This window comes from Clupea harengus, chromosome 25 (assembly GCF_900700415.2).
Source record: "Clupea harengus chromosome 25, Ch_v2.0.2, whole genome shotgun sequence".
Classification (NCBI taxonomy): Eukaryota; Metazoa; Chordata; class Actinopteri; order Clupeiformes; family Clupeidae; genus Clupea; species Clupea harengus.
Window position 1 is genome coordinate 2,329,502 of NC_045176.1, and position 10,998 is coordinate 2,340,499.

Below are 10,998 nucleotides of genomic sequence, written 5' to 3' on the forward strand. Positions count from 1 at the left end.
GTCCCATGTAGTCCAGAGCCATATCCTGTCTGGGCCCCATCTAGTCCAGAGCCATATCCTGTCTGGGTCCCATGTAGTCCAGAGCCATATCCTGTCTGGGTCCCATCTAGTCCAGAGCCATATCCTGTCTGGGCCCCATCTAGTCCAGAGCCATATCCTGTCTGGGTCCCATGTAGTCCAGAGCCATATCCTGTCTGGGCCCCATGTAGTCCAGAGCCATATCCTGTCTGGGCCCCATGTAGTCCAGAGCCATATCCTGTCTGGGGCCCATCTAGTCCAGAGCCATATCCTGTCTGGGTCCCATGTAGTCCAGAGCCATATCCTGTCTGGGCCCCATCTAGTCCAGAGCCATATCCTGTCTGGGCCCCATCTAGTCCAGAGCCATATCCTGTCTGGGAGCCATCTAGTCCAGAGCCATATCCTGTCTGGGAGCCATCTAGTCCAGAGCCATATCCTGTCTGGGCCCCATCTAGTCCAGAGCCATATCCTGTCTGGGAGCCATCTAGTCCAGAGCCATATCCTGTCTGGGAGCCATCTAGTCCAGAGCCATATCCTGTCTGGGAGCCTTTCTCACCTAGGAGGACTTCCTTCTTTGTACCCAGCAATTTCAATAATAACTGATTATGAAAAAAATCTTGAACAAAGACTTGAAATGAAATCAGGTGGGTTTAGCACTGTTAGGGCTAGTATTTCACTGTCCCTGATTGGTCGTTACTTCACTGTCACTGATTGGTCGTCTCCTTGCAGAGTGGGCGGAGCAGCTGACAGAGATGGGCAAAGGGAAGCATTTCATTGGTGACTTCCTCCCGCCTGACGAGCTGGATAAGTTCATGGAGACGTTCAAAGCACTGAAGGTGAGGCAGGGGTGGGGTCTCCACTGCAGACACCTCACACACCTCACACTGCAGACACCTCACACACCTCACACTGCACACACACACCTCACACTGCAGACACCTCACACACCTCACACTGCACACACCTCACACACACCTCACACTGCAGACACCTCACACACACCTCACACACCTCACACACCTCACACACACCTCACACACACCTCACACACACCTCACACTGCAGACACCTCACACACACCTCACACACCTCACACTGCAGACACCTCACACACACCGCACACCTCTCACACCTCTCACACCTCACACACACCTCACACACACCGCACACACCTCACACACACCTCACACTGCAGACACCTCACACACACCTCACACACCTCACACTGCAGACACCTCACACTGCACACACCTCACACACACCTCACACTGCACACACCTGACACTGCACACACCTCACACACACCTCACACCTCACACTGCAGACACCTCACACACACCTCACACTGCACACACCTCACACACACCTCACACTGCAGACACCTCACACACACCTCACACTGCAGACACCTCACACACACCTCACACACCTCACACACCTCACACCTCACACACACCTCACACCTCACACACACCTCACACACCTCACACCTCACACACCTCACACTGCAGACACCTCACACACACCTCACACTGCACACACCTCACACTGCACACACCTCACACTGCACACACCTCACACACCTCACACACACCGTGTACTGCACACACCTCACACCTCACACTGCAGACACCTCACACACCTCACACTGCAGACACCTCACACTGCACACACCTCACACACACCTCACACTGCACACACCTCACACACCTCACACTGCACACACCACACACACCTCACACTGCACACACCTCACACCTCACACTGCAGACACCTCACACACCTCACACTGCAGACACCTCACACTGCACACACCTCACACACCTCACACACCTCACACTGCAGACACCTCACACTGCACACACCTCACACACCTCACACACCTCACACTGCACACACCTCACACACACCTCACACTGCACACACCTCACACACCTCACACACCTCACACACCACACACCTCACACACCACACACCTCACACACGTCACACTGCAGACACCTCACACACACCTCACACCTCACACTGCAGACACCTCACACACCTCACACTGCACACACCTCACACACACCTCACACTGCAGACACCTCACACACCTCACACCTCACACACCTCACACTGCAGACACCTCACACACACCTCACACTGCACACACCTCACACACACCTCACACTGCACACACCTCACACTGCACACACCTCACACTGCACACACCTCACACACCTCACACACACCGTGTACTGCACACACCTCACACCTCACACTGCAGACACCTCACACACCTCACACTGCAGACACCTCACACTGCACACACCTCACACACCTCACACACCTCACACTGCACACACCTCACACACCTCACACTGCACACACCTCACACACACCTCACACTGCACACACCTCACACACCTCACACACCTCACACACCACACACCTCACACACCACACACCTCACACACGTCACACTGCAGACACCTCACACACACCTCACACCTCACACTGCAGACACCTCACACACCTCACACTGCACACACCTCACACACCTCACACTGCAGACACCTCACACACACTGCACACACCTCACACACCTCACACTGCAGACACCGCACACACCTCACACTGCACACACCTCACACACCTCACACACCTCACACACCTCACACTGCACACACCTCACACACCTCACACTGCAGACACCTCACACACACCGCACACACCTCACACTGCACACACCTCACACTGCACACACCTCACACTGCACACACCTCACACTGCAGACACCTCACACACACCTCACACTGCAGACACCTCACACACCTCACACACCACACACCTCACACACCACACACGTCACACACCTCACACACCTCACACTGCACACACCTCACACACCTCACACACACCTCACACTGCACACACCTCACACTGCAGACACCTCACACTGCACACACCTCACACACCACACACTTCACACACCTCACACTGCAGACACCTCACACTGCACACACCTCACACACACCTCACACTGCAGACACCTCACACCGCAGACACCTCACACCGCACACACCTCACACCGCACACACCTCACACTGCAGACACCTCACACACACTGCACACACCTCACACTGCAGACACCTCACACACACCTCACACTGCAGACACCTCACACACCTCACACTGCACACACCTCACACACACCTCACACTGCACACACCTCACACACACCTCACACTGCACACACCTCACACACCTCACACTGCACACACCTCACACACACCTCACACTGCACACACCTCACACACACCTCACACTGCACACACCTCACACTGCAGACACCTCACACTGCACACACCTCACACTGCAGAGACCTCACACACACCTCACACCTCACACACCTCACACTGCAGACACCTCACACCTCACACACACCTCACACTGCAGACACCTCACACACCTCACACTGCAGACACCTCACACTGCAGACACCTCACACACCTCACACTGCACACACCTCACACACCTCACACTGCAGACACCTCACACACCTCACACTGCACACACCTCACACTGCAGACACCTCACACACCTCACACACACCTCACACTGCAGACACCTCACACTGCAGACACCTCACACTGCAGACACCTCACACTGCACACACCTCACACACCTCACACTGCACACACCTCACACACCTCACACTGCAGACACCTCACACTGCAGACACCTCACACTGCACACACCTCACACTGCACACACCTCACACACCTCACACTGCACACACCTCACACACCTCACACTGCAGACACCTCACACACCTCACACTGCAGACACCTCACATACCTCACACTGCACACACCTCACACACCTCACACACACCTCACACTGCAGACACCTCACACTGCACACACCTCACACTGCACACACCTCACACACCTCACACTGCACACACCTCACACACCTCACACTGCAGACACCTCACACTGCAGACACCTCACACTGCACACACCTCACACTGCACACACCTCACACACCTCACACTGCACACACCTCACACACCTCACACTGCAGACACCTCACACACCTCACACTGCAGACACCTCACATACCTCACACTGCACACACCTCACACACCTCACACACACCTCACACTGCAGACACCTCACACTGCACACACCTCACACTGCACACACCTCACACACCTCACACTGCACACACCTCACACACCTCACACTGCAGACACCTCACACTGCAGACACCTCACACTGCACACACCTCACACTGCACACACCTCACACACCTCACACTGCAGACACCTCACATACCTCACACTGCACACACCTTGCACTGCACACACCTCACACACACCTCACACTGCACACACCTTGCACTGCACACACCTCAAACACCTCACACTGCAGACACCTCACACACTGCACACACCTCACACACCTCACACTGCAGACACCTCACACTGCAGACACCTCACACTGCAGACACCTCTCGCACTGCAGACACCTCACTGAGTAGAAGCAGAAATGGCTTGACTTGCCTCTTGACTCATCAGCATTCAAAAAGTTCTGCAACTCTAAGACGTAGATAGAAAATTCCGGGACGTAGTATTCCAGATTGTGAGTTGTGCTTAGACATTCCCAAGTTAGTACAAATGAGTAGTCATGAAACTGTTGCACGATTGGTCCTTAATGCTCTTTGTATCTTTTGTGTGTGTGTGTGTGTGTGTGCGTGTGTGCGTGTGTGCGCGCGCGCGCAGGAGGGGCGTGACCCTGACTACTCTGAGTATAAGGAGTTCAAGCTGACGGTAGAGAACCTCGGCTTCCAGATGCTGATGAAGATGGGCTGGAAGGAGGGAGACGGTCTGGGCTCCGAGGGCCAGGGCATCAAGAACCCCGTCCACAAGTACGGTCACCCAACGCCCCGCTCCACAGCAGACCCCACAGCGTGTTAGAGATAACGATTATAGATAGCCATCACCATCTGATGTTGGAGATAACGGTTATAGATAGCAGACCCCACACCGTGTTTGAGATAACGGTTATAGATAGCAGACCCCACAGCGTGTTAGAGATAATGGTTATAGATAGCCGTCACCATCTGATGTTAGAGATAACGGTTATAGATAGCCGTCACCATCTGATGTTAGAGATAACGGTTATAGATAGCAGACCCCACACCGTGTTTGAGATAACGATTATAGATAGCCGTCACCATCTGATGTTGGAGATAACGGTTATTGATAGCCGTCACCACCTGATGTTAGAGATAACGGTTATAGATAGCAGACCCCACAGCGTGTTAGAGATAATGGTTATAGATAGCAGTCACCATCTGATGTTGGAGATAACGGTTATAGACAGCACGCCCCACACATAGAGATAACGATTATAGATAGCAGACCCCACACCATGTTAGAGATAACGGTTATAGATAGCCATCACCATCTGATGTTGGAGATAACGGTTATAGATAGCCATCACCATCTGATGTTGGAGATAACGGTTATAGAGAGCAGACCCCACACCTAGAGATAACGGTTATAGATAGCAGACCCCACACCATGTTAGAGATAATTGTTATAGATAACCGTCACCATCTGATGTTAGAGATAACGGTTATAGATAGCCGTCACCACCTGCAGGACCGCTAAGGATGGTTATTAGTACGCTTGTACATACAGTTGTACATACTTATGTTTTTTGTATACATTTCCAATAGTGTATAGGTGTGCTCCACTCATAGGAAGATTGAAAGAAAGATCTAAAATGTTTCTGGGTGCCTTTGCAATCCCAGTGAATTTCTGGTGATATAGTTAATATAGTTACCAGAATTGGGTCTCTCTCTCTCTCTGTCTGTCTCTCTGTCTGTCTGTGTGAACACATCGCAGGGGTCAAACAGCAGTGGACGGTGCAGGGTTTGGGGTTGACCGTCCAGCTGACCTCTCCAAAAATGACGACGAGTATGACGCGTTCCGTAAAAGGATGATGCTGGCCTACCGGTTCCGACCCAACCCTCTGGTGAGTAACACAGGCTTTCACACTCACTCACCAGTAGACGCATCTGGGCCAGACCAGGCCCGCATCTGGGCCGAAATGCACGCTAGTGTCAGCAGCCATCTGGGTCTAACCTTTATATACAAAACAATATAAAAAAATACTAGATACACATGTAGGTGTATTGGGTAGCATCTGAACTGGGTAGCATCTGAATTAGGGTAGCATCTGAATTAGGGTAGCATCTGAATTAGGGTAGCATCTGAATTAGGGTAGCATCTGAATTAGGGTAGCATCTGAATTAGGGTAGCATCTAAATTGGGTAGCATCTGAATTGGGTAGCATCTGAATTAGGTTAGCATCTGAACTGGGTAGCATCTAAATTAGGGTAGCATCTGAATTGGGTAGCATCTGAATTAGGTTAGCATCTGAACTGGGTAGCATCTGAATTCAGATGAGGCTCCACTTCTGAATCAGTGTGTAGGAAGTGAAGCGAATCTTACATGGTGCCAGTGCCTGCCAGCACAGCCATTTTACCATCATTATGATGCTCAACTCGGTTATGAGTTTCACCAACTCTGCTTCCTCTCTCTCTCTCTCTCTCTCCCCCCCCCTCACTCCTCTCGTTCTTTCTTTTCCAGAACAATCCACGCCGACCGTACTACTGAGGACACCATTGCTCTCACTCGACTGCGATTCCTCTTTTTCATGTGTCCGTGTCTGTCGACTACCAAAGGGCGGGCTGTGGGCCGTCTGAATGATTCATTGGAGTGTTATATTTTTGTGAGGGTAGACTTTTTTACTGTGCCAGGCATCCGTGCTTTTCTGCAGTGTTTGAAGTGGAAAGAGCAGTGATGCTAGGAGCCAGTGCTTTAGACGAGGAGGGGGGGGCACTCTGTAGACGTGAGCCGAAGGTGGAGACGTTTGCTCACGAGTGTGAGACTGACACGAGCAGCGCTGTGTTCTCATTGGTTTCTCAAAGCTATCACCGTCTACCATGCTTTCCACCCGTCTGGATGCCGTAGTGCCCGCGTGGGTTTTTAAGCCTCAGTTTTATCTGTTCAATAGTTTGTTTTTATTTTGTGTTCTGTAAAGCTTCCAAAGGTGGACTTCTTTAAGTGGGGTAGGTGGGGTTGCACCTCTCCCTAAACCTGTGTTTTGTCCTAGAGACCGGTCAAACACACAAACCTCCAAAGCTTCACTGTTAGTCAAAATCCAACTACATCATCTTTCCCACAATCCATTGCTGCTTTTAGTTTGTTTTCTGTTGTTCTGTTCAACTGTTCAGTTAAAAAAAAAAGTCTGTGTGTTAAGCATGGTCCATATTTTGTTTTTACAGGCGTTAGATTTCGCCACATTCCTTGTGTACAAGTGTAATATAATTAGTGACAAGCCCATGGGGCGGATACTGTGTTCCAATACTCCATCGGCCCAAACGCTCCTCTCGTCCTGACCTGTGAACGCTTCTGTGTGGGCTCAGAAGAGAAGCTACGGAGGGGGGGGGGGGGGACACGGCACCCCAAACACACCCATCCAGAAGCTCACCACCTCTCATTGTGTGCTGACGAATGCCTTGGCATTGAATGTAATTTGCTTTCCTGTTTTAAAATCATTAAAATGAGCTGCTGTCCCCAGAGACCCCCTGTGGTTAGCGTGTCTCTCGTCCAGCCTTGTGGCAGAGCTAAATGTAGCCGCGGTGGGCTAATGACGGCCGGGGGGCTCGGCAGCACAGGCGGCGGTGGAACCCTGCGTGGCGCTTGGCTCAGGGGACGGAGGGGAATGCAGTGGGCTTCAGAGGAACTCTTTTCAGTCAACGCTAATTGTGTCATGGTCTTAGCCCTGCCAAAACATCCTGTATGATTGCTGTCCATTAAAAGATTTGATTAAATGTTTATGAAAATTGATTGATATTGTTTGCTGATATTGTTTATTGTATACTCTTGTGTGTGTGTGTGTGCACGCACACACACACACACACACACACACACACACTTTGAGCCAGTGGATTCCAATATCTCCCTGGGTAATGAAGCTGCATCAGTTGTGATGAACTGGTCATAAACAGTGTCTGTTGCATCAGAGATGTCGGGCTGACATTTGGGCAACTCTCCATATGATGCCTCTTGTTTTGGATAGGTGTTTCCATATGATGCATCATGGTTTGGATAGGTGTTTCCATATGATGCATCATGGTTTGGATAGGTGTTTCAACATAGATAGATAGATGGATACTTTATTAATCCCGAGGGAAATTTAGGAAAACATCTGCAACTCCAAAGGTTAAACCGGTCCATACCGGTCACACACTAAGCACAGCAAGGTGAACTTGACATACCAGCATATATATATAAAAGGCCAGAGGAGATCCTGCTGTGTATACCAAAAAGGAAGCCACGGTGCCGTCCTTGATTTTAATCCAGTAGTGTTTCTATTGAACTCTATTGTAAACCAGCCCTGTTTCTAATTAACTCTATTGTAATCCAGCAGTGTTTCTATTGAACTCTATTGTAATCCAGCAGCGTTTCTATTGAACTCTATTGTAATCCAGCAGTGTTTCTAATTAACTATTGTAATCCAGCAGCGTTTCTATTGAACTCTATTGTAATCCAGCAGTGTTTCTAATTAACTCTATTGTAATCCAGCAGCGTTTCTAATTAACTCTATTGTAATCCAGCAGCGTTTCTAATGAACTCTATTGTAATCCAGCCCTGTTTCTATTGAACTCTGGTGTTTGTACACACTCCTGGCTCTACATGGGAAACGATGTGGATTGAGTGAAGCAATACACTATTCCAGCCACTCAACAACAAGGGAGGGAGGGGTGTATTTGATTGGCTATTGCGTTCACACATCATCAGGATAGATGACCGTACATTTAACTCGGATGTGTCCCATGATACAAAAAGTGATATTTATATACAATATCGTACATTTTTAATCCATCAAATAAGGTGCAAAATGACTCAAGTCGTTATCAAGTCAAGACATTGATAAAGTTAGAACTAAGGATTTCATCTTGAAATAACAATTTTGTTGTTGAACATTAATAGCTTGACTGCTTCTTCTCTAAATAGGTCTTGCATAACCTTGAGCGATGCTTTTGGGTCACTGCCTGGTAAGAGGACACTGGATCCAGGCAGCCGTTCACATGGCATGGCGATGGAGTTATGGTCAAATTGAGTTATAGCTTTCACTCTTGTTCAAACACATAGTTGAGCAGCACCAAAGCACCCTTAGGCGAGCATCTTTCCATCTGTTCAGCGCCTCGTGAAGTTTCTCCTTCTGACGAGCATCTTTTCATCTGCTCAGCGCCTCGTGAAGTTTCTCCTCTGACGAGCATCTTTCCACCTGTTCAGCGCCTCGTGAAGTTTCTCCTCTGACGAGCATCTTTTCACCTGTTCAGCGCCTCGTGAAGTTTCTCCTCTGACGAGCATCTTTCCACCTGTTCAGCGCCTCGTGAAGTTTCTCCTCTGACGAGCATCTTTCCACCTGTTCAGCGCCTCGTGAAGTTTCTCCTCTGACGAGCATCTTTCCACCTGTTCAGCGCCTCGTGAAGTTTCTTCTCTGACGAGCATCTTTCCATCTGTTCAGCGCCTCGTGAAGTTTCTTCTCTGACGAGCATCTTTTCATCTGTTCAGCTTCTCGTGAAGTTTCTTCTCTGACGAGCATCTTTTCATCTGTTCAGTGCCTCCTGAAGTTTCTCCTCTGACGAGCATCTTCTCATCTGTTCAGCGCCTCGTGAAGTTTCTCCTCTGACGAGCATCTTTCCATCTGTTCAGCACCTCGTGAAGTTTCTCCTCTGACGAGCATCTTTCCACCTGTTCAGCGCCTCGTGAAGTTTATCCTCTGCTCCAAACACGTCGGCTTAGATCTGTCTGCCATCCTCCACCCAGCATGCTTCCTTCTGCCCATATTAGTCTCTATCTGTCACTGGGTGCTCAGACATGGCCGGCATTCCACGTCGGCATTCCACTTCTGACCATGAGCCTGATGTTTCCTGGACATTATCTGATAAAGATGCCAGTTGAGGACCCGTGAGGTATCTGTTTCTCAAATGGAGATTTGGATGTTTTAATCCCCCTGCACAGCTGTGCCCGGAGATCTCCAGCTTCTCTTTCTTTCTTTCTTTCGTTCGTTCTTTGCATTTGTCAGATATCTTTAGTTTCTTGTCAATTGCACGCAAGCCTTAATTTCTGAGATCAACACTAGAATGGACTGGGTTGGTGAAAGAAGCTCTTTCTTTCCAACCATTTTTGGACCATAATTAAATCCAGAAGATTTGATGCTCAAAATACTCCCGTAGCCCAAAGAAGGACAGTTTTATTGTGCGCTTAGCCACACAGCCATAGTTGCAAAAAGGTTTTCTAATGATAAATAAGCCTTTGATACTTGATAATTGAAGATTAGCTGACGTAGCTAATAATGTGCCATTGAAACACAGGAGTGATGGTGGTAGAAAATGGGCCTTTGACACGTGTGTAGATATTCCACTCAAAACCTGCTGTTTCCTACGGCAATAGTCATTTACAACGTTATTAATCGCTACACTAACGAACAATGTCTGCACTATATGAAACTGCACATTTTCATAATTTATATTAATAATGATTTCTTTACTTCCCTTTACTTTACCTTGAATTTAGCCAAGCCATAGATATTCCTTTAAAAATGTCCTGAAACGTGTTATTTCGAAAGCACAACATGGCCAACTACATCGGAAAAAGACACCATTAGCGAGCTTTTATCAGTGCCAACTTAGCTGCTGGGGGTATTTGCAGGGTTGTTGCATGCTTTTGAAGTAGTTAGATAACTCGATTTAGACAAAAATGCCTTCTGCTGCCTTAAAAAGAGCAATGTTTTGTGTGTCTTGCTTATACAATCAATTAAAACAGGAGCTGTGAACAATTGGGATTAGAATTCAGTCACTTTGTGTCTGTAACACATTGTTTTCTTATCTTTTTTTTCAGTTTAT

General features: G+C 49.0%; 1 protein-coding gene across 3 annotated transcripts in view; it reads left to right on the forward strand.

The window, feature by feature from the left end:
• The window catches only part of LOC105909230 (SURP and G-patch domain-containing protein 1), a 17,757-nt gene extending 9,827 nt beyond the window's left edge, over nt 1-7,930 (forward strand). For all 3 annotated transcript variants that reach the window (XM_031563105.2, XM_031563103.2, XM_031563104.2), the window contains 4 exons: nt 748-854; nt 4,790-4,935; nt 5,921-6,050; nt 6,668-7,930. In XM_031563105.2, the coding sequence (XP_031418965.1) occupies nt 748-854; nt 4,790-4,935; nt 5,921-6,050; nt 6,668-6,694 (410 nt within the window). In that variant the 3' untranslated portion in view covers nt 6,695-7,930. The remainder of the gene's footprint in view (nt 1-747; nt 855-4,789; nt 4,936-5,920; nt 6,051-6,667) is intronic.
• The last annotated feature ends 3,068 nt before the right edge of the window (nt 7,931-10,998 follow it).